This window comes from Mastacembelus armatus, chromosome 24 (genome assembly GCF_900324485.2).
Source record: "Mastacembelus armatus chromosome 24, fMasArm1.2, whole genome shotgun sequence".
Lineage (NCBI taxonomy): Eukaryota > Metazoa > Chordata > Actinopteri > Synbranchiformes > Mastacembelidae > Mastacembelus > Mastacembelus armatus.
In genome coordinates, this window is record NC_046656.1 from 953,200 (window position 1) to 977,936 (window position 24,737).

At 38.8% G+C, this 24,737-nt stretch overlaps 1 protein-coding gene across 2 annotated transcripts in view; it reads left to right on the forward strand.

Annotated features, from left to right (window-relative positions):
• The first annotated feature begins 762 nt into the window (after window positions 1-762).
• Window positions 763-24,737, forward strand: part of cfap206 (cilia and flagella associated protein 206) — a 46,838-nt gene continuing 22,863 nt past the window's right edge. Inside the window, exons 1-10 of one of the 2 annotated variants that reach the window (XM_026318184.1) lie at window positions 763-929; window positions 1,227-1,310; window positions 2,093-2,183; window positions 2,829-3,017; window positions 3,233-3,400; window positions 10,170-10,384; window positions 10,541-10,660; window positions 11,222-11,420; window positions 15,446-15,586; window positions 22,095-22,157. In XM_026318184.1, the coding sequence (XP_026173969.1) occupies window positions 828-929; window positions 1,227-1,310; window positions 2,093-2,183; window positions 2,829-3,017; window positions 3,233-3,400; window positions 10,170-10,384; window positions 10,541-10,660; window positions 11,222-11,420; window positions 15,446-15,586; window positions 22,095-22,157 (1,372 nt within the window). In that variant the 5' untranslated portion in view covers window positions 763-827. The remainder of the gene's footprint in view (window positions 930-1,226; window positions 1,311-2,092; window positions 2,184-2,828; window positions 3,018-3,232; window positions 3,401-10,169; window positions 10,385-10,540; window positions 10,661-11,221; window positions 11,421-15,445; window positions 15,587-22,094; window positions 22,158-24,737) is intronic. The other variant, XM_026318185.1, reaches the window with a different exon arrangement.

The following is a 24,737-nucleotide window of genomic DNA, read 5'->3' on the forward strand; positions in this document are numbered from 1 at the left end:
GATTTTTGCATGTGTTTCCCAGTGTTTTTGTGAAAGCACAGCTCTTAAGTGTAAATCACTGAGATGTAACCATTCTTATGAAAGGCAGAACTGAATTGCATAGTGTGTCTGTGTCTGAGTCTGCCTTATGTGGTTCATCGTCTTCCTTCTCCTATTCTACTCTAATAGTCTGGGCTCAGTCTGGCAAACTAAACATGCTTTCTATGTTATGTTAGTTTTTATAATAAATATTTTAATTGGCAAGTTTTGTGTTTGGTTTACTTGTTTGATTCCTTTCCACTGTAGTAGATTAAGCAAATCTGTATCCTAAATAAATGGGGAAAGGTCTCAGTTGGAAGGTAGATTTTAATAGTTAATCCATATGTAGGCTAATGGTGTATGTATTAAGTCAAATAAATTCTCTAAAGCTCTTTTTGACTCAGCAAGTTAGCTAATTTCCAGCACCAAATCAGACACCCCTTTAAAACGTGATTTAAAATAAACAAAAATACCTAAAAGTATTTACATTTTAGTAAATTTATTTCTTTGCAAAAACATATTTGTAAATCAGCTGCAAACCAGTTATTATAACATATGAAAACGTATTTAGACCACACATTTTAAGTGTAGCCTACATTATGTCAACACTGATACTGAAGGAAAAGAAGCTGGCCTCTGGCAGGGTACGAGCCAGCTCCTGTCTTACCTTCATCCTTCATTCACAGCTGTCCTTCATTGTAACGAGCGCGCTCTCGTGGACAACTCTGTTTCTGTGGCAACCACAATCAACAAGCAGCAGTGTACAGTTAGCTAGCTAACGCAGTTAAAACGTTATTTCCTGTCTAAAAATGTCTCACGGAGAAGCCGTCGTTAAAAATATAATCCATGAAATAGTGCAGGAGTGTTCTGTGAGGGGGCATGTTGTGTCGGACACTTTGGCGGCTTTCATGGTCAGTACCATCAGCTTGCTAGTTAGTTAAACCAACCTTCTGCCTGTTAGACTAGCTAGTTAACGTTAGCCAGCTAACTAAGTGTAGCGTTAGATGTTTATTAGATATACTTCAGGCTGTTTTTAAACTTCCTTCGCACTGAAATCCCTATTTCAATGAAAATAACAGCCTTGTGTTATACATAATGATTCAAAACTGATCAAGAGTTTTGACACTTTTGGGGCGTAAAGTATTCTACTGTGATCTTGGCATCCCTAACGTCAATTTGGGAAACCTTCCCCCCTTTAATATTTTCAGGTGAAAGCTGTTGTTCTGGATCCAAGAAATAGCTTTAATGTTGATCGGACGCTGACAAAACAAGACATCCAAAAACTTCAGGGGGTAAGTTACTGTACTGGATTTTCAACCGGTCTCATATCATTAACTACGTGAAATAGTGACGAAATGCAGACACCATTTATTCGCTTTATTCGTAACAGCAAGCACGACTTTCAAACTCATTCATTTCGTTTGCGTGTCTCTTCCATGTCAATCAGCAACCAGGACTGACTGGGCAGCCCAAGACCGCAATGTTTTCTCATGTTCAAAACCAAACGTTAGTTATATCATCCAGTGTGTGGCAAGAAGATTTTTCCTAGTTGTGATTTTCTCGTTCTGATATTTTGTTACTCTTGTGATTGCTACGTGTGTAGTAATCGCGTTTCTGTTTTTCATCTCTTAATTGATTACGATTTGGGCCGTTTCAATTGCTATTGTGAATGGACATCTCGTGTTTTTGTATTTACTTCAATACTTTGTGCAGATTAAATTTGTGGAAATGTAAGGAAAATTGCAGGATGATCACAATTCGAAAATGCTTTGCTTTATATAATGGACAAATTGAAATTTGGGTTAAATTATAAATGTACAAATAATCCTTTTCTTGTAACATCAACTAGCTATAGGTTTTTCTTTTCAAATAAGGAAATATTCCATTTCTCAGAGATTAAATTTTGTGATGATTTCACGTAAAAATATGAGACCAGTTTGGGATTTTCTTAAGATTAACCTGACTCATCCCCTTTCAGTTCAAATTTTCTTGTATAACACATTGGCCAGAACATGGTCTTAGCATTGTAAGCTGAATCCCTGTTTTTAATCACTATCTGCAATATTTCTTACAGCTGTGTTTGGATAAACTCATTGAAAAGTGCAGTCCATCCCTTGATACACTCAAAATGCAAGTGTATTTTGATACAAACTATACCTCTAGACGTAAGTAACAAAGTCCACATTCATACTGTCTTCTGCAGCTACAATTTCAGACTTCCTTTGTCTTTTATCCAAATTAATTGATTTTTTTCCACACTCAAATACACGAGTTGTATATTATGAATATATATTTTTTGATACATGAGTTTGCCACTCTAAGGGGCTGACTCAAAAAAAACTGTTTAAATTAAAATTGTTTTCATGATCAGTGAATGTTTTTTTTTTGTCAGAAAAGAGAAATGGCCATCACAAATTTTCATCTTCAAATGTCTTGTATTGTCTCACCCAAATATGTTTGTAATGTTATAAAACAGGAAATTCTCACATTTGATAAGCAAATGAATGAGTGATTGGTATTTTCACTTGATGATAGTTAAATGTTAAATTGGTTGTTTTGGATTTTCTGTTTATTAAGCTGTGGATTAATTGGTTTAAGCTGACTTGATTTAGCTACTTAATGATACTTTTGTCTGCTGTTTCCATTTCTTCAGGGTAGATAGTCATGCTTCTTGTCTGTAGTAATATTTTTGAAGAAGATTTACATCCTTATTGATACTTTGAAAAGTACTGCATATTGATATATAAAAAAAAGTAAAAATCTGTTAGAATATTCATGTCATAAATTAGCATGTACTTTCTGTTTGTTAGGTGAGTTTCTTGAGGAAATCCACCGGATGCTCGAATCTGGGCTGAGCCCAATGAGAAGAGATATCACTGACAGCAGAGTGAAATCACGGGAAGAATACAATGCTCTGTACCATAAAATTGTCACTTATATTCTTCTGCGTTCTGGCATGGGTTCACCTACAGATCTCAAGACTATGCAAGAGGCTAAAGGTTTCACACTAATATGTTCTTTCACTTTCTGGGAAACTAATCATTAAAAGCACAGTGACAGCACTACACTTCCTGGAATGCAGTGTAAAGGGAAGTGCCACCCATTTTAACAAATTAGAAATGGTCATTGGTGCTGGAGCTCCGTAATGTTCTTTTGGCTAAATGGGACAGTTAAGTTCTTCTTAACTCTTCCTAGTTCTTTCTACTTCTCCCAGCTGCCCTGCAGAGTGTCTTCCCTCAGACTGACCTGGGAGCCTTCATGGTGTTGTTAAAGAGGGACAAGGAGCAACAAATCATTGAGCTTACTATGACAGTCACAGGGATCCTCCTCTTTAACAAAGCCAGTAAAATGGGCGAACACAAGACTGACTTCCATAAACTCAGTAAGTACAACAACCTACTTACATAAAAAACACTTTAACTGTTATTGAAAGTATTATATGCATGGTAGTATAACCGTTACAAGTGGTAATATAATGCCTCTTCGAAAGATAGTGGACGTGACCAGACATAAGTATCATAAGATCACTGTGATCTGAGTACATAAAAAGTGGAAGAACAAAGTAGAAGCAGGTATGAATTGATCAGCCATGTTAGAATTGAATTGAATTCAATTTTATTTGTATAGTGCCAAATCACAAAACAAATCATCTCAAGGCACTTTACAAAAACTAAAAACCCAACAAATCCCTTATGAGCAAGCACTTGGCGACAGTGGAGAGAAAAAACTCCCTTTAACGGAAGAAGAAACCTCCAGCAGAACCAGGCTCAGTTTGGGTGGCCACCTGCCTTGACCAGTTGGGGTGAGTGGAAAAAGGAGAGAGAAAAGAACAGCAACAATAAACAACAAATAGACACTGCAGGTTGGTGGGGCCAGTAACTGCACATCAGCAATATACAGCTCCAGGACCAGGGACACTTGCAGAAGGTACAGAGAGAGAGAGAGCACAAAGTTTGTGACATTCAGTGGTGGAATATACATGTGAGGGGGGAGGAGAGGGGAAGGAAAGGTTAGTGTAGGGGATTTCAGTGCACCGATGGTCCTTGGGCAGTCTAGGCCAGCCATCCATCTATTTTCTATACCTGCTTATTCCTTAACCAGGGTCACTGGGATCTGCTGGAGCCTTTCCCGGTTCTCTTTCAGGTGGAAGGTAGGGATACACCCTGGACAGGTCACCAGTCAGTCTCGGTCTATAGCAGCATAACTAAGGGATGGTTCAGGGTTACGTGAAGCCAGCCCTAACTATATGCTTTGTCAAAGAGGAAGGTTTTAAGTCTAGCCTTAAAAGTACAGAGAGTGTCTGCCTCCTGAACCCAGACTGGGAGCTGGTTCCACAGGAGAGGAGCTTGATGGCTAAAGGCTCTGACTCCCATTCTACTTTTGGAAACTCTCAGAACCACAAGTAGACCTGCACTCTGAGAGCGAAGTGCTCTATTGGGATAATATGGTACTATGAGGTCTTTAAGGTATGAAGGAGCTTGATCATGAAGGGATTTGTATGTGAGAAGAAGGATTTTAAATTCTATTCTAGAGATCATATTTCTCCTATATTGGCTTCTCTTCATTGGCTCCCTGTAAAATATAGAATAGAATTTAAAATGCCTTGAGATGATTTGTATTGTGATTTGGCGCTATACAAATAAAATTGAATTGAATTGAATTGGTTCTAGAGATTTGTTTTACGTTTGAATTTAAGGACATGTTCTGGTCAAAAATAACTCCAAGGTTTTTCACAGTAGTGCTGGAGGCCAGGGCTATGCTATCTGAAGTAGTTATATTCTTAGAAAAGCTATCTCTGAGGATTTTAGGCCCAAATACAATAACTTCTGTTTGTTATGAAGGAAGAAGGATTCAGAGTGTAGCTCACTGATGTACAGTACACGATTCCTTAAAGCCTGATACATACTCCATGAGAAGCAAGAAATATGTTCGTTAGTGATGGGCAAATGATAGCGAGGCTTTGGAGCTTGTGTCACTCTTCCTGAAGCGGAGTGATTCGAAACGCTGTGTCGGAGCTTGTATCAAAACACCAGTGTCACGTGACTGATGACGTTCGAAGCTTCGAACGTCATCGCTGTTTCGCTTCGCGCTTCATTGCTTCAAAATGTTTCAAAGCTTTTCATTGGCTCATAGTCTTTCAGTGTGTGTCATTGGCTCATGGCGTTTCAATGATTTGAGTGGTTTGGTGCCATACCAGCTATGTAAGATGCATCATTATGCTTTAGGATTTGGAGAGTGAGAGTGAGAGTATTTTGGCAAGTTTCATGGTGAGTCCCACCAGTAAGCGACGTTCTAAAGTTTGGGATCATTTTGATCTCAAGAGGTCTGAACATTTATTGCTGTCATGGGATTGAAACAGTGCCAGTGCTTCAGTCGTGCTCTTCATAGGTTGCTATGGCTTCAGTTGTCCACCAGATGTCACCGTCACTGAAGTCTCGAAGCTTTGAATCTTTTTCGGCACAATTGTCAGGAAAGCCTCAGTGCTTCATGAGGCTTCACTTGCCCACCACTAATGTTCGTTTTCTCAAGGTGGTGAGAACGAACTATGTTTTTGTTCTCACCAGGTCATTTCATACTCCACGAGAAACTCAACTGCCGAATTCTTCGGAAGTTGGGAGGTCTTCCCACTGCAGCTTACGTCACGCGCGCGCTAAGGATTGTGGGAATCTGACAAACTGTCAGAACGTGTGGTGTCCGAGAACTATTGTGTGATTGGTCAGAAATTTGAAACGGGTGTGGTTAATCAGGAAAGCCGCTTTTTCTGCTGGCGGTTGTCATAGCAATGGATAGTTTGAGGAACAGCTGCCAGAGACTGTGAGGAAGTATGAAAATCTTTATAACACATCTTGTAAAGCATATGAGGACACACAAATGGCTAATAATTCGTGGATAGAGGATACGTTGTGTACGGAGAACGTCTGTCGTAAAACATGGTGATATCTGATATCTGCTGTATTGTAGTTTCTGTCTTCCCACAATGCTTAGTGCGCGTGACGTACGAACAAATGTCTCGCTTCTCGTGGAGTATGTATCAGGCTTTAGAATCTAGATTAAATTCAGCACAACAGATTTGTCTTAACAGCTGAAGTATAATACCTTATATACTGAAAGAAAAAAATCTCAGAAATAATTTTCTCAGGCAAATTGAGAAAATGGAATGTTTTTTGACAGTATGGAATATGGAGCATATGGAGCTGCGTTGTGATCTCCTCCTTATAATTAGAGTCCTTTAGAGATTTTCCCGACTTGTCTAATGTCCCCCGAGTACTCACTATAAGGCACTATAACACTATGACCCTGCATTGACTTCTAAAAAATTAGTTCTCTCTCCCAGGGCTTCGAGAAAAGAATGGCGTCATTTTTTCCTTGCAGCCCTGGTAGCTTGCAGCTTGTTCTCGAGACATCATCTGGACAGAACTTATTTCTCCTGTTGTGTGCGACAGCTATTGTGTGAATGGTCAGAAATGTGAAGTGGGCGTGGCTAACGAAGAAAGTGGAAATGTCATTCCCGCTTTTTTTGCTGCTGGTTGTCATAGCAATAGATAGTTTTGAGGAACAGCTGCAAGAGGTGGTGAGGAAGTATGAAAATATTTATAACACATCTTGTAAGACATATGAAGACACACAAATTGCTAATAATTCGTATAAAGATTATATGTTGTGTCCGGAGAATATTGTCATAAAGGATGACAATATCCGATACCTTATCCGCTGTATTGTAGTTCCTGTCAGATTCCCACAATGCTTAGCGGGCGTGACGTGTGCTGCAGTGGAAGCAGTTTACCAATTTAGCGACTTTGTCGCTATATTTAGCGAGTATTCAGATCCCTTTAGCGACACATTTTTTAAAAAGCGAATAGCGACAAATCTGGCGACTTTTCTGTTGTTACTGGAGACATTTGGAGACTCTGATGTGGCTGTACTGCACTGTTCTTACACTCCTTCCTACACTGAACTTGCCGCATCAGCTGCAGCCACCGGCCCCTCCCCCGTCCGAAAGCACTCTCACAGGCGGCCCAGTCCTCTCGCAGCAGTTTCTCCCAGCTGCAGTCACAGCAGGAGATGTTCACACCTCCGCGTCCCGACTGCAAATGAATCGCGCGTGCGATCATGTATGTGCGTGATCTGTACTGATGCATGGCATAATAAAAAATAAAATAAACTTTAAAAAAAAGTAAAAGGTTCTTTGTCTAAAATAAATCCCTGCATTTGACTCAAACAGCCTCAGTCATTTACAGCAAGGCAAATGTATTAATTTCTGAGAACTTATTAACTGCAGGCCGTCATGCTACATTATATGACAGAGTACAAATATTTTGAGTGTTCCTTATTCTGTCCCTTATTTCTTATAAGGAATCACAATTGTCTCTTACTTTCCATTTCTGAAGTTGGCAAAAGCGTCCATCACAATTACAGCATGTGCCATTGACATTATGCAAATTACGCGATGACGCCATTCAGCGACTTCTAGCGACTTTTAGGACAGCCAATAGCTACTTTCCTTACTGACGAGTTGGCAACACTGCATGAAAAGACAGTACAAAGAAAAAGAAAGAGAGAGATACATGTAGAAAACAAAGGGAGAGAAACTGTAAAGTGAGACGGAGAAAGAGAGAGAACTTAGTTAACGAGAGAACATTATACATATCTACAGCCATACAGATATGTTCAGTTGTGTGTTACATGACAATAAATATTGTCAGAAAGTTTTTGAATTGTACTGAATTCATTTGATTTGACAGTCAGGTATTGATTACATGCAGATGTTGATAAAACTACTAGGCTACTTAAATACATATCACACTAACTAGTTAGACATTATGATCTTCCGGACCTTTGCTTCAAGAAATTTTCTCTAACTGGACCTCTTTAAATTTTAGTTGAATACCCCTGGCCTAAAGCATCCAGTTGTGAACCAGACCGGTTAGTGGAGCTGACTTCAGTGTAACCTGTCGTTTCTGTCAGATATTACACAATAGTATTATTGTTTGAAAATCAAAAAGTCTGTTTTATCCAATTACTCCAGTAATTGCTGAAATTTGGTAGAATACTCGACTCCAAAAATTATTGATAGCTGCAGCCCTACTTGACTGAAACCTTACGCACTGGCTGTCCGCAATCTTATCAGGTTGTCCGTTTAGAACAAATGACAGTTCACACTCATGCGACTCATTTATTGAGGGTGGTCAGATTCATGACTAATAACCATGAACATATAATACAACAGAATCCGTAATCATTAAGAACATCTATCTATCTATATATTTAACAAAGTATTAAAACTTTACCCTAAACGGTAAACACTGCGTGAGTAAGCCCCGTTTACCGTTTCACCAGGCTTATGTAACGTGATTTGCATGCAGTCAAGCGATAACGTATCAATTAAGATGAAAAAAAAAAAACACATGAAAAGAAGTAAATATAGTAGGAAACATAAATGCAACTTTAAAACTCACAAGAAAAACCGTTTTGGCCGTTCCTAAGTCAAATTACTTTGAGTAAACCAAATGCAATACACTTACAAGACCATTCGAATAAACTAGTAAAGCAATAGCAATGGAGAATAAACTTACATTACATAAGAACAAACTCAAACATGAGGAACAACAATTTCCAAACGAAGTGTACTCCTGAGTGGGGTAGAAAATGGATTTCTCCGAGGAGAGCTATCTGCTAACTGAGGGAGGCTGGGGACACTCCGATCGAAGTGAACACACCGTGTCCAGGCACAGAAAGTAGCAATAACCAATGCCTCGTTAAAGTCCAGCTAAAACTAATAACCCATTGAACAGTATCTGACTGGCAAAACTTAAGGGTTTTTATACTCTAATCTTTTATTGATGGACAAGTAATGCTGGACTGTTTCTAATATCGACATCCCACGTTAAATCGTAGCCCAGGCAGCATGATCAGCTCATGACAGGTAACAACATCCTACCTGCACAATTATTGTACATTCTATTATAAATATGCGTCTACTTTGGCCTTAAACTAATGCTCCAACTCCAATACTTCATGGTTAATCAAAACATCTAACTAGCTTTCTACTCCTTTTCCCCGTCTCTTCATTTCCTTTACTTCAGCATTACACACTATATTGAGTTAGACATTAATCACATTATAGAATTTTTTCAAAATAACTAGTAAAGCCATCATCGCATCTTACTGTTTATCATTGGTCTTCAGATCCTTAATGCTCTTGTTAATATGATTCCTGGTATTGGAGATAAGCAGATGGAATATTTGCTAAACAATTCTGGTTCTTCTGCTATGGAATTGGTCACTGTTCTTTTTTGGTGGTATTTCCTCTATTCTGGTTCTGATTTGCCATTTCAATTTTTATTAAAAATTAAGGAATTTCTGATGCCTGCTCTATTAGCATCTATTTTTCTGGTCACCTGCTTATCTGTTCCCCATGCCCTCATTACTACTTCAGTATACTGTATATGTCTTTGCCCCCTAACCAATCTATTGTACCATCCTAGTCAGAGCACTCACCTTATACCTCATAATTGTTTTTCACTTTTTTCCTAGTGTCTGTTACCTTACCATTGCACAAGCCCCTACCTGCTTTTGCATGTATTACTTTAATTAAATGTTCGAACCGTTCTTTGGTCTCTGGGTTATGTTACTGAATTCAGTGTTACAGCAGTGATACTGGCAGTTTTCAGTGCATCCTTTAAGACACCTGACCTAGAGAGAGCTGGGGACACTCTGGTGCGAACTGGTCTGGTACCAGCCTTTCTTTCTTAGTCATTCTCTTGGTCTCTTCTGTTATTTTAATGATACTGACTTAAAGATCAAATGTAAAACTAAATCTATACTAGTGCCACTTTTACCATCAGTAATGGAAGTGCACTCAGCACACTTGCATACAATACAGCAGATTAAAAACGTCATTGTTTGCCCTGTGTTGCTCATTCAGTGATGTATATCCAAAATGTTCTAGCTTGTGTAGCACATTGAACACAAGACCTAAACAAGATATAATTAGTTATATTAGTTCTTGCAGAATCAGATTATGAGAAGCTACCGGTCCCCACAGTGGAAAAGATTATCTCTATAGTACAGGTTATCTAGGTTATCTTCTTTATTAATGATCAATACTGCATTTGATCTTTCTGATAATTCCTTTTACATTCTGTCTTCAGTGCCCACAGTTCTTAATGAAGCTCTGCCAGTCATCAATAAAAGGATAGAAAGTGAGCTGAGTGTATCTCAGAGCTTGGCATGGAAATATACAGCTGTGCTGGAGAAGCTAACAGAGTCTGTCACTCAGCCTGGAGAAGGTGGCATGTCCATGATCCTGTTCAAACAGGCTCTGTACAATGTCAGGCAACATGAGGTTTTTCTTAAATTGTTACTGGTAAGATAATACTAGCTTGTAATTATGTATAATCATGGAATTTGTATGCTGCATTATAATGAATATACATTTTTGCAGCTTATTAAAAAGCAAGTGAATTCATTTCCATGGGTGAATAGTTTTAAAAATGCATATTTTCATATTTTTTACCACTAGGAGGATGCATGTTTATGTGCTAAACATGTTGAAATCCTGCAGACGGAGCTGTCATCACAGATAAAGCTACTGAAAGAAATTGTGCAGTTAAAGGCAGCTGTACCCACTGCAAAAGTTTTTGTAAGTATCTTACTCACTGGCATTCCTATTATGATCTCTTGTATCATCTCTTTAAAAAATAATTCAGCATTCTAGGAAACATACATACAGTGTTCATTTCAATCCTGAAAGTGTGTTGAAAAATTGCTATCTATCAATATATGTATTAAGTACAGTATAGGCTCTGGGTAGTTTACATATAGACAGGAAGCAAAGGAACAGCTAAATGCAAATACAAAGTAAATGTGTTCATTTCTGAAAATGTGAATCTGCTGCTTTATGTGCACACACCCCTCAATAAATCTAATGTACAGTAGAAGATTGGTGTAGAGTAAACTCCTTTCCACTAGGGATCTTGTGACCAATAGTGGTGCCTCTTTCTTAAACATGCATTCTGGTTTGATTGAGAAAAGCACATTTTTGTTGTTTCTGCTGTTTTTATATGTTTTGTGTATTTTCATCCATTGTTAAGCAAATTATGCAGCATTATTGATTATATGTGCAATATAAACAAAAATAATTATTGCCTTACTTTTGTTAATTCTATAGCTCATTTATGTCCTTCTTATTACCGGCTTTCAGCCATTGTTCAGGGCCCTATCAAAGTTGTGGTCTGGACTTCAGGATGAAGCTGAGCTCCTGAATATCCTCAATAACATCATGCTTAATCTACGGCCCTTTCTGGCCTCTCAAGGAAAGATTTTTTCTGAATCTTATTTGGACAGCCTGTTGGAAGCAACCGAGGTGAAGACAGATGAACAGAGAAAAACTGAGTTTTCAGGTATGGCTATCATCATCAGATACATTTTTTTATATGGTGAAACTGATGAAACTATATTGTACATTAAGTTGAACATTTTCACAGTTTTACAATATGTGTGTTGTGTTGTTATGTTGTGTGTGGGATGGGGGTGTAGGGTTATGAAATCTTTATGCTCTACAGTAAATTTCAGTTTGCACCTTTTTATAAACTCTGCAAGTATTTTGATATTTACGATCAAGGCTCCTGAACAGGAGCAGTAAAATAATCGCATATAATTGTAGATTGTTTAGACAAATGATCATTTGCGACAAGCCTCGAATCGGGTAGAATCAGGACTAGGACCTTTATAATGTGGAACACGAGTGCCACTGGCCTGTGGCTATTTAGTTCAGCTGGACACTTTACTTTAGGTACCACAACAATACAAGATGTTGGTAGATGTGTGCAGACGGGCAGAAAAGAGTCCCAGAGGAGAAAAACTAGCAACTGACTTTTTACACCAACAAAATAAATCCTAAGCCATGCCCATTAAGCAATGAATGACACTGTGTTAATGCTGATAAAACAAAGCTCATTGTAAATCTATAAAAAAATATAATGTGATAGCAGGCTGCTTAAAGCTGGCTGTGCTTCCTTGACATAAACTGATTGATCAATTCAGAATCAATACTATTAAGGCAACTTATTTCTACTGACAGAAGCACAAGATTATGTGCACATTATTTGTTAGGCACATACAGTACTAAAACAGCTTCATCTTGGTAATGAAGTTAGTATTCACTGTAGAGCCACACTCACTCGTCCTGTGTTCATTTTGACTGGTTGACATATAAACATGAACTACACAGCAAATCACCAGTGTTAAATCAACTCTGAGTCTGTTAATGTAACACTAAATGCTGTTCACATATAAACCCTTTTGAGTGTTGATTTAACAGGGGAGATTTTCCTGCACTGTGCTTATATTGCTCCATGTATCTGCTTTTCCGTCTTACATTCAATCCTTTGTGTATGTCCATTGGCTGTGTAAAATAAAAATAAAGTTCTTTCCCCTTGTGGTAAATTGTAATAATTTCTCCAAAATAAAAAAATTCAGCAAAAATGTATACAGTGAGTATGGGGCGTGGTTGCCATGGAGATGGTTTTCCACCTGAAAAGATGTGAATACCTTTTGATTACTGCATTTAAATCTCAAGATTTGTTATCAATGTAGAAACATATAATGAAATTTACTTGCACCATCCTCAATAATAAATAGAGAAAATTTGAAAAAACATAAAAAGTAGAAATATTAAAAGTAGATATATGTTAAAAGTATTACACACACGTCCTCTCACATCCTCTCTCTGCCAGCTGTTCCTCAAAACTATCCATTTCTATCACAACTACCAGCAAAAAAAGTGGGAATGACATTTCTGCTTTGTGTTAACCACACCCACTTCAAATTTCTGACCAATCACACCACACATCGGACACCACACAAGAAAAAAGTTCTGCCCAGATGATGTGTCGCAAACAATCCGTGAGAACTCCCAAACCAGCCCTAAGAGAGAGAACAAACTTCTCTGTTCTCCTTGAGTATGTACAGTGGGTACGGAAAGTATTCAGACCCCTTTAAATTTTTCACTCTTTGTGTCATTGCAGCCATTTGCCAAAATCAAAAGAGTTCATTTTATTTCTCATTAATGTATACTCAGCACCCCATCTTGACAGAAAAAAACAGAAATGTAGAAATTTTTGCAAATCAAAAGAAAAACTGAAATATCACATGGTCATAAGTATTCAGACCCTTTGCAGTGACACTCATATTTAACTCACATGCTGTCCATTTCTTCTGATCCTCCTTGAGATGGTTCTGCTCCTTCATTGGAGTCCAGCTGTGTTTAATTAAACTGATTGGACTTGATTAGGAAAGGCACACACCTGTCTATATAAGACCTTACAGCTCACAGTGCATGTCAGAGCAAATGAGAATCATGAGGTCGAAGGAACTGCCCAAGGAGCTCAGAGACAGAATTGTGGAAAGGCACAGATCTGGCCAAGGTTACAAAAGAATTTCTGCAGCACTCAAGGTTCCTAAGAGCACAGTGGCCTCCATAATCCTCAAATGGAAAAAGTTTGGGATGACCAGAACTCTTCCTAGACCTGGCCATCCAGCCAAACTGAGCAATCGTGGGAGAAGAGCCTTGGTGAGAGAGGTAAAGAAGAACCCAAAGATCACTGTGGCTGAGCTCCAGAGATGCAGTAAGGAGATGGGAGAAAGTTCCACAAAGTCAATTATCACTGCAGCCCTCCACCAGTCGGGGCTTTATGGCAGAGGGGCCCGACGGAAGCCTCTCCTCAGTGCAAGACACATGAAAGCTCGCATAGAGTTTGCCAAAAGACACATGAACGACTCCCAGACTATGAGAAATAAGATTCTCTGGTCTGATGAGACCAAGATTGAACTTTTTGGTGTTAATTCTAAGCGGTATGTGTGGAGAAAACCAGGCACTGCTCATCCCCTGTCCAATTCAATCCCTACAGTGAAACATGGTGGTGGGAGCATCATGTTGTGGGGGTGTTTTTCAGCTGCAGGGACAGGACGACTGGTTGCAATTGAAGGAAAGATGAATGCGGCCAAGTACAGAAATATCCTGGAAGGAAACGTCTTCCAGAGTGCTCAGGACCTCAGACTGTGCCGAAGGTTCACTTTTCAACAGGACAATGACCCTAAGCACACAGCTAAAATAACAAAGGAGTGGCTTCGGAACAACTCTGTGACCGTTCTTGACTGGCCCAGCCAGAGCCCTGACCTAAACCCAATTGAGCATCTCTGGAGAGACCTGAAAATGGCTGTCCACCAACATTCACCATCCAACCTGACAGAACTGGAGAGGATCTGCAAGGAAGAATGGCAGAGGATCCCCAAATCCAGGTGTGAAAAACTTGTTGCATCATTCCCAAGACGACTCATGGCTGCACTAGCTCAAAAGGGTGCTTCTACTCAATACTGAGCACAGGGTCTGAATACTTATGACCATGTGATATTTCAGTTTTTCTTTTTTAATAAATTTGCAAAAATTTCTACATTTCTGTTTTTTTCTGTCAAGATGGGGTGCTGAGTGTACATTAATGAGAAATAAAATGAACTTTTTTGATTTTGGCAAATGGCTGCAATGACGCAAAGAGTGAAAAATTTAAAGGGGTCTGAATATTTTCCGTACCCACTGTATAGGCCTTAAGTCTCCACAGTTCTCTCTTGGTCCTTGTGGTCTGCTTCATCTGGTTCCTTTGTTCAGTGTTCCCTGATTTAGGTATCTTGAATCTCCTGATACACTCCTCCACTGTGTAAATGTCTTAGTTGAGTTTTTCTTCTTTGTGTTGTGAGTAATAAGGTATTCTGCTGCAAGCTTGCGTCTAGGTTTAAAGTTATTTACTGAAATATGACAGAACGATCCGGCCACTATGGACCCAGCAGGCATTGACACCACAAGATAGGAGGGAAAATTAATCAGTTAATCAATTAATCCTCCTAGTTGGTACATCCTTCCAGTTCCTGGTTTGCCAAGTGGGTCGGTCGCCCTTGGCGACATCACTGCCCTGCCTGATCGAGTATAGGTCAATGATGCGACTGCCCCAGCCAAGACTATTCCCGTTCCTGCTCTTGCCCATGGTGTGGACCAGGACCAAGCCTACCCACCTGAGAGGCAGTGCAAAGTGCAAGTGCCAATACATTTATATGTCAGTAAAATGTTTTGCAGCCAACATTTTTTTTTCTGCCTAAATATCTGACCCTCTATAGTTTTCTGACTATAGCTTAAACTTTACTTTAAACATTTATTATGAGCAGAGTATCACAGAGAAAATTAAAAGTACTTCCCATCTCAATCTTAAAGTGGGAGCGAACTCACATTTCCTGTATAAACGTGCAGCGATGTTCACTTCCACCAAATCTTTGCAGTGAAAGTGGAAACTTTACTGTGGCAGTGTGACACTTTGAACCACTACTACTGTATGTGCTGGACTTAAATACTGTTATTTTTATTAATTTTATGTTTCAGATGATCATATTGTTCCAGCTGAGATGAAGATGCTGGAATGGCTCCTGCCTGACACTATAGTCAACTTGAATAATCTTCCACTACAGTATAATGGAGTCTGTGGCTACACACTTGTGAGCAGAGATGGACTTCTACTTCCAGGTAGTAATCTTACAATACACCAATAGGATATCAAAAAGGGTATTTGGATGTCCCTCCCAGGAATGCACTGGTTTTAATCCTGCACCAGGCAAAAAAAAAACATCCAACATGCAGTCCCTCTTTCTGTCACTGTTCATGTATCTAGTCAAAGATCTATTAAGAATGGAGCACTACACCATAACCTACTAAACAGTAAACACTATCTACAGTTTGCTAGAATGAAAACATCTTTGTGAACACATCTTCTGTCATGTCATCTTTAATTTTATCAGCAGAAATATTGTAAACTGGCTTCATTAAACACATAAATTCTTCATTTATTCAAACTAAAGAGCAACAAACAAGCACACACATTTTAGCTCCTTGTGAAAGAAAAATAAGCTGTATGAGTTTGGTTCTGAGTGGGTCAAATGTGAAATGTTATTGTTGATTCTAATGTGTAAAAAGGGGCACTACACATTTCAAATGAAAAGCCCATTAAAATAACTGTGCGGTGCATTTACACCATACACTGCCTGTTGTAGGCTATAGCTGGCCATCTGAGCATGATTTGCTTTATTCTGGTGTGAAATAGCAATACATTGTACTGCCACAGGGTGGTGCATCTACGTTTGTGCAGTATTGTGCTGTGAGTGTAACTGCATTTATTCTCTCTCTGACATTCCTACATGTAGCTCAGTGTGTAACTGTGGGGGCGCGTAGGCTTTGTGGGGTATGCAGGTTACCAGGCCGACCTGTCTTCACCCTGTCTGAGTTATATTTCAGAAATCAAAGAAATCCTTTTTTTCTTGCTCCCTTAATTTTCAAAATAGTCTAGTTTAAGGACCTCATTATATTGTATAACTTAATTATAGTGTTTCAATTTTATGTCAGTTTTTAAAATCTGTCTGTACTTTAAAGAAACACTTTTATGAAACTTCATTCATAAATTAAAAGACATTTTCAGTTTATTGCTTGACAAAGCATCGAACAGCTACAAAAACACACCTGCAGTTTCAATGATTCTCCACGACTGTGTACCTCAGGTCTGCACCACTGCAGTAAATTTAGAATCATATTCCACCTTTAGTAAGACAAACAGCAAGCTACAAATTAAACTATCACTGAACCATTCGGCCTGTGCAGTCTCTGTGAGATGAGTGCACAGGGAGCATTTCCAGTGTGGAAAAAGCTTGTTCTGATGAAATTTGGCTGTAGCTCGTCTGTCTTACGAAAGTTGTAAAAGGCATTGTATGAGTTTTTGCAATGTTTTGCTATTAACTTATTGATCCAAAAACTCAGAATCTTTCCAACATCACCAATATCTCAGCAGTTGTCCTGTCAGATTTAAACAAACCTTGCACATACCTTCTGACCTGTTGGTAACATTTCTCAATGCCAATTCTAAATCCTCAAATCTTTCTACAACAGTTTACTCTTTTCAAAAATATGCGCAAGACTGGGGACCTGATTTTACAAAACAACAACTACGCAAAACAACCGCTGTCACCAACCAGGTTAAGCTCTGGACCCCAGAGACTGTGGCCATCTTGCTAGACTGTTTTGCTCTGACAGGGGGATGGGATGTATTTAAAGCAACAGCCACTTGGGAGGCATACAAGAGTATGCTGAGTATGTGACTGGGTACATTTAGCACTAACATCGTACCCACCTTACAAGTCAGGAAGTTCCTCAACTAGAAGCCCTGGATAAACAGTCAGGTACACCACATGCTACATGCTCAATCTCTTGCATTTAGATCAGGCAATGAGACAGAGTACAAAGCTGCAAAGTATGGACTGAGAAGAGCCATTGCAATGGCCAAGAAGCAGTACAGAGAGAAGCTAGACAGTTTCTACTCTACTGCTGATGCCAGGCAGATGTGGCAGGGCCTGCAGCACTTCACAAGCTACAGGCCCACCATGAGCACCACTATCAGCTCTTCAGACAGCGTGTTGGATGTTGGATGCGGGATGTCTACACCCGCTTTGAGACCTCTAGCATCAACAGAGGACGCACACATCCCACCAACCTACCGTCTCATCAGCGGTACACAAAGCCCTGAATGGGATGGACCCCTGCAAGGCAATACGTCCAGACCACATCCCTGGGTGGGCCCTCAGAGCTTGTCCAGTCATTCCAATCATCCTGAAGTTTTTTGAGAGAGTGATGCTGGCCCACATTCAGAGCAGCATGCCAGACACATGGACCCCCTGCAGTGTGCATACCAGCCCAACAGGTCCACCTCAGACACCATCGCTGCTGCCCTCCATATCTCCCTCTCCCACCTGGAAGATACAGTACAAAACTGCAAAGTACAGACCTCTCAAACAGCGAGTGCTTTTTGTACTGTGACTCACAAACCTCCAAGCAAAGGAACTGAAACTAGCCATAGCAAATTACAAAATCCGACTCCGTCTCAAGACTGGCAGGAATTGTCGGTGGGGCGGAGTGAATAGCCAGCGCTCTCTCCATCTTCAATACCACGACTGAGTACCACCGAACCCCCAACTGTGTGTTCACTTTTGCTGCTGTGTGTGTGCACTTTGGGTGGGTAATGCAATTTCCCCATTGTGGGACTAATAAGGGTAAATAACTTAAAGATGGCATGACGAACAACGAGCGAGTCAAATTAGCAGTATGCACGTGCAGAAGGAATGAGGTAAAGGCTGGTGTGAACATTTATGAATTAAACAAAAATCATGCAGGAAGTGCCTAGGTTTCTGTGCAAAAACTTTTGTCTGAAGAGGAAAAGGAGGCACTATAATGATTGGTATGAGCCAAGGATAACTAATATTGACTGTTTTAGCAAAGAGGTTAAAGAATCGAAAAGACATTATATTGCACAATTTAAAATGGTTTTACACAGTATGTCAACCGCCCCACAAGGCATAACAACACTTAGACCTGTGTTATGTCAATGTTAAAGATGCTTACAATGCTCTATCTATGCCACCACTTAGTAAATCCGATCACAACTTGATTTACCTCAAACCCTTGTATAAACCCTGTGCGACAAGGCAAGTCAAAAGGCAAGGCAAATTTATTTGTATAGCACCATTCATACACTATGCAATTCAAAGTGCTTTACAAGGCATATAATTACATTAAAAGCATGGAAAAGAGCATTTAAAAACAAAGACATTTAAAATAAAATAAATTTAAATAAAATAAAGTAAATTAAAATAAGATGTAAAAGCACATTAAGAAAACTAGAAAATTGCATTTCCTGCGGAAGATGCGTGTGAATGCTGAAAGCTGAATGAAGCTGCCCAACAATGCTGAAAATGCTGAAGGCTGAAATGCAATGCTGAAGAATCGTGGAAGCTGAAATGTAAAAGTGGAGTTGGAAGCTTAACCTGTTTAGCTAAAAAAACTTTTGAGCGTTGCTGAAAATGGCTGAAATGTATTGCTGAATAAGCTGAAGGCTGAAATGCAATACTGAATAAGCTGAAAGCTGAAATGCAATGCTGAAGAATCCTGGAAGCTGAAATATAAATGGATTTTGAAGCTTAACTTGTTGAAAGAAAGAAGACAGTGTGGTGAACGATGGAAGAACTAAAGGATTTGAATATATGAGTTAAAAAAGGGAAGAATGAAACAGCAAAAAAGTGAACTTGTAGAAAGACTGTATAGACAGAAACAATGTATAGTTTAAAAACTAATAAATACTGCTGAAAAATAAAGAAGGTAAAGTCTGTGTAAGCAAAGCACAAATATTTGAAGGACGGTTTTCTTAGAGAAAGAACAGAAGATGGAAAAAAAGCCTGAAAAAGGGAAGATATGAAGCAATATGAAGTAATATGAATAAAGAATAAACAGATGTGCAGTGATAAAAAGGCTGAAGGGAAAAATGTGCTGGAAAAGAGCAAATATTAGCATTTCTTAGCTTCTATTTTGAAAACATGAAATACAAATGCTTTTATTTTAAAAGGCAGCCTGCTGCAAGACTCGTGTAACCATGACTTAAGATCTGAACTTTAATTTTCAATATTTGTTATTCTTTGGAACACTGCATTAACTTCCTGTAAATAACTGTAAACTTTTATTGCGAAAGTCTGACCATGTCCTGGTAGCAGGCACCATGGCTGATACTGAAAATGGCCTCACTTGGTGCCCGAAGCTGTATGCCAATAGGCAACGACCGTTTTAATATTGAGTTGCTGTTTCAGGCTTTTCTGTTGAGAAAATGCTATTTCGGGGCTTTTATTTGGAAAGGGAAAAGTGCTGAAGAAGACTCATGGGACCTCATACAAGAATCTGGACTTTATTTTGAACATTCCTTATACTTTACAAAAATGTAATATCTTCCAATAAATAACTGTAGAATTTTATTGTGAAAGTATTAATATTTGCTTTTTTGTCAGAAAAGAGGAGACCCTGCCTCTCCTCACTCCCCTGTAATATCTTATAGAAACAGATACGCATTAGCTAATTATATTTATATAATTTTGTTATATTATAGATCTAATACACTCAAATAACTAATTGGATGAACTCAAATTCTGGGCAGAATTTCCATCCAATAAAATATAGATATACAAATTAAGTATGTTCTTGCAAATTATTTACAGTTAGTCCATCTCATTTTCAAATCCTGTTACAGTGAAACTGTTGCAATATATAAAGCAAATGAATTTAGTTTTGTCAAACTCAAAAGTTGTATTTCACTGAAAATATTGTAAGTAATAAAGTATGCTTCTTTTTCATGTGATCCTTCAAGTCATACATGAAACAAAACCTGGTGGAGTCTGATAACATAGTCATTTAAAATGTGACTGTGGGTTTAAACTGGTTGTGACCATTCACATTCAAAGAGAGTTTCAGTGTGTTAAACTGTGCTTACATCCTATTCAATCTCAGTGGAATCATTGACACTAGAGCCGAATGGCAGCTTGAGAAAGCGTACCAAAAAAAGTTACAACCAATCACATACCACAAAACTATTTTAATTAACATTCCAACATTCTGGCTTTAAGAAACTCTAATAAAATGAAAGAAAGCAAATTGTGGTCACAATTTCTTTTTAGATCAAGCAGAGGGAAAAACGGAAACGCTCAATTCTGAGGAAAATAATAAGGAATCACCCTGTAATTTACAGTTTTGCATCAGATTAAATCTGCCTGTAAGAGCCATGTAGAAGTGATAATATTTTAAACCACCACTAGGTGTCACTGTGGAAAATTTGTATAAAGGTTAGGAACCTTCCTTCACTTGGTGTGTTCTTGAAGGGAAGTTGTTCACAGTTTTTGACCGCTTCGTTTCACTACACGCTATTTTCACAAGGTAAATAAATGAACATATTATTGAGCATCTAAATATCTGTGCCCTTTCTGTAACATTAAACTGTTGAATGAACATCTTCCAGGAGTGGTGATTGTAGAGTCACACACAAGGAGTTAGGATGAGGCAAGACATTAAAAGACTTGTCCAAGCCACTGAAATTCCAGTAATAAACCCTTGATTTGTCAGAGGGAAGTGATCCATGGCTGGGTATCACAGTTATTATATTATACTTAAATGGAAGCTTGCAGTCCAAAGTAAAAGTTAAGTTAAACTGTGGAGGTGTCATTTTTTTCAGTGTCAGAAAAACGAAAACATCCATAACAGCACAATACATCATTGGTTGTTGACTAGGCAGAATTTGAAAATGGGGCAAAAAAAAAAAAAGATCTGATAAGGACACTTGACAAAATACGTTTTCTCTTCGTGTAATACTTTTATGCAAAAAACTTTTTTAGCTATCTTTGTATTAAGCTTGTGCCCATCCAGATACATTACCATCTTATGGAAAAAGTCAAAGGTTTAACTTGTCGTTCTCTGGGAAGTTTAGATCTAGGGCATAAATGAGGCAAAACAGCATGATGACATTGCATAAGTTGTTTAGGACTTTAATTCTCTCTATCACAATTCCCATTTCCCATGGCGCCTCATCCCCATCTCTCCAGATAGCAAGTGATGGGGATTTGCACTATGTTCTTTTCTGCATCCTCAGTGGCGGAGGGGCAGCATATAGATATTGAATAAGAGAGGTCCAAGAATAAACCCTTGAGGAACCCCACATTTAATTTTTGTTCGCTCAGAGTTGTAATTACCAAGTGAGATAAAATAGTCTCTGTCTTGTAAGTAAGAGTTTAACCAATTTAACACTGTGCCAGTAACTCCCACCCACATTTCTAGTCTATCAAGCAGCACATCATGATCAACTGTGACAAATGCAGCACTGAGATCCGGTAGTACTAAAACAGAGGTTTTGGACTCATCATTATTCATTTAAAATTTTTGCAAATTGCAGTCTCAGTGCTGTCTTATGCGCGAAATCCCGACTGAAGCATTAAAAAGATTGTTTTGCACCATAAAACTGTGAATTTTGTTTAACAACTACTTTTTCAATTATTTTTCCCAAAAATGGAAGCTTTGATATTGGCCTGTAGTTACTTACACATTTAATACTAGCCAACCCCTTATTAGCTCGAGAAGATGGGAGTGGATCCTATTTTCATATCCTGTATTCACAACTATCTTACAGGGTGGCCACAGTATATCAGGCTGGGACATAGTGACCCCAGTGACCAACACTTGTGCCTCACAGGTAACAGTGTATTCTCCATTATTATCTCTTTATCCTGTACACTGCTGACCTTGCATATAAATCTCTCTCATGCCACATTTGGAAATATTCTGATGACACGATGAAGGGAGGACATGAAGAGTCCTATGAGGTCATAGGACTGGAAGTAGGGCATGTAAATGGAAATGTATATCTGGATCTGCCAAGGGTTTACACTCAAAGAAAAATGTCTGTATCCAAAGACTGTACCACCACCAGAGCTGACCTTGGCATGTTAACTGTTAACTGTCAACAGTGAAAATAATGGACCCTATGCCATAAAGACACTGTTAGGATGGGTTTTAAGTGGACCATTAAAATACACCAGCGTCCTCTCCCTGGACTTTCTCTGAAAGTCCACATCATGGTGTTTACCATAAGAGGAAACTCGAGTTGTGAGTAGTGTTTGATTGCACCACCTTTTATCAAAGAACATCCTTGAATAAGGAGCTCCTCCAAGGTCCAAACTTGACAAACACCCTCATTGGAGTCTTGTTAAGATTTTGGAAGGATCAGGTCGTTTTTATGACACACATTGAAGTGATGTTCTACCAGGTTCATGTCAATAAATCTTGCGCTTCTTGTGGTGGCCAGATGGCAAAATCAGCAAAGAACTGGAGCATAGAATGAAAGTTTACCTGTTTAGAGCCATATCATCTCCAAGTATTACCAATTTTCCCTTATATTACACTGCAGGAGATAATAAATTAAGTTAGGAAGCACTCAAACTCATCAAAACCAATTTCTATGTTGACTGTCTCAAGTCACTTGCCAGAGTGGACCATGCCATTAAACTCTATAAAGATCTGGGAAATGCCTGCAAGCAGGGAGGCTTTACACTAACAAAGTGGGTCAGTAATAACCACAAAATGCTGGACTCCATTCCTGAGCATCAGAGAACTGCACTGGTGAAAGACATGAATCTAGATAACGAGCGGATTTAAGACGAAGGTCCAGTCGAATGGGATGGAACATTTCTACCAGTCTGTGGTTGTCAGTGCCCTCTACTTTGCTGTGGCCAGTTGGGGGAGCAGCACCACCAAGAGGGACATCAGTTGGATCAACAAACTGATCCAGAAATCAGGACACATTATTGGCAGGGACATGGAGATGTTCGAGTCAGTGAGGGACAGGAGGACACTGAACAAACTGCTCTCCATCATGGATAATCCTTCACACCCACTTCACCAGACTATAGAGGGTCAGAGGAGCTCATTCTTCAACAGACTCTTCCAGCTCCGCTGTCACAGTGAACAGTACAAGACTTTATTCATTCCGTTCTTCATCCTTCTGTTTAATAACTCCCCCTTTGCAGCAGATGACTTCACCATCCTCCACCACAGTCTCTTCTGTGGTGTTGACTATTTATGTTTGTATATAGTGATTATTTACTTCTGTGTATCTTGTACATATGCAAATGTTGTATTTTCTGCTTTATTATCCTATTCTATTGTCTTTTTTAAATTATTTAAGATTTTTCAAGAGTGTCCGTGTGTAACTGAGCTACTGTGACCAAGGAATTTCCCTTGTGGATCAATAAAGTTTATCTATTCTAATCAAGAAGACCACAATACCTCATCATGAGCAACATTGGCTGTAAAAGTACAGGATGTTAAAGGAAGAGCAACAAATACCACTTAAGGAATCAACTTTCTGGACAGATAGCACATCTGTATTGAAATACATTCACAACCAAACCAAAAGATTTTACACATTTGTATCAAATAGATTTGCTATAATTCATGTCCCGTCACAGTCCAGACAATGGTGACTTAAAGTCAAAGCAAAATCCTGCAGATAATGCAGCGCATGAGCTGCATGTGCAATCCTTTCTGAACTCAAGATGACTAAAAGGACCAATATTTTTGGAGAAAGTTAAAAGGGAATGGCCAGATACTTCACAAAATCCAGGAGGGATCTTGTCAGAGGGTCCTGAAGTCAAAAGAAACATCACAGTTAACAGTCTGAAAGTGGAGAACAAAGATTCAATGAACGCACTGATTGACTTTTACTCTTTGTGGAACAAACCTCTGAGAGGCATAGTATGGATACTGAGGAAGATGCTTCATATGATAAGTTAGAAGAGAAAATCTAAAAAAAAAAAAAAATGACCCAGGACATGTACAAGATTGATCTTTGAAAACAAAAACGGACCAACTTAAAGCAACTAATGACATGGAAACTTTGACTGTGTATGAGATTAAAGAGGCAGGAAGAACACTCATTCTATTTGAGCAACGTTGTTACTTCAAACAGGAATTGTCCTTTTGGAAAACAGAAAACCTCTTGGCTTTAAAAGCTCCATATGCAAATTGGATCCCATCATTTACAATGGCATACTAAGAGTAGGAGTTCGCATAAATAAGACAGAAATTCCAATCGACCAGAAAATTATCCTACCTAAAGATTCACACATACTGTATCTCTTATACTTTTACTCCTACCAATTAGGCCACTCCGGAAGAGATCATATGCTTTCTCGATTACTACAAAGATTCTAGCTGCCTCATGCAAGCTCTCTATCCAGAAAGATTATAGGGTGTTGTGTTTCTTGTAGACACA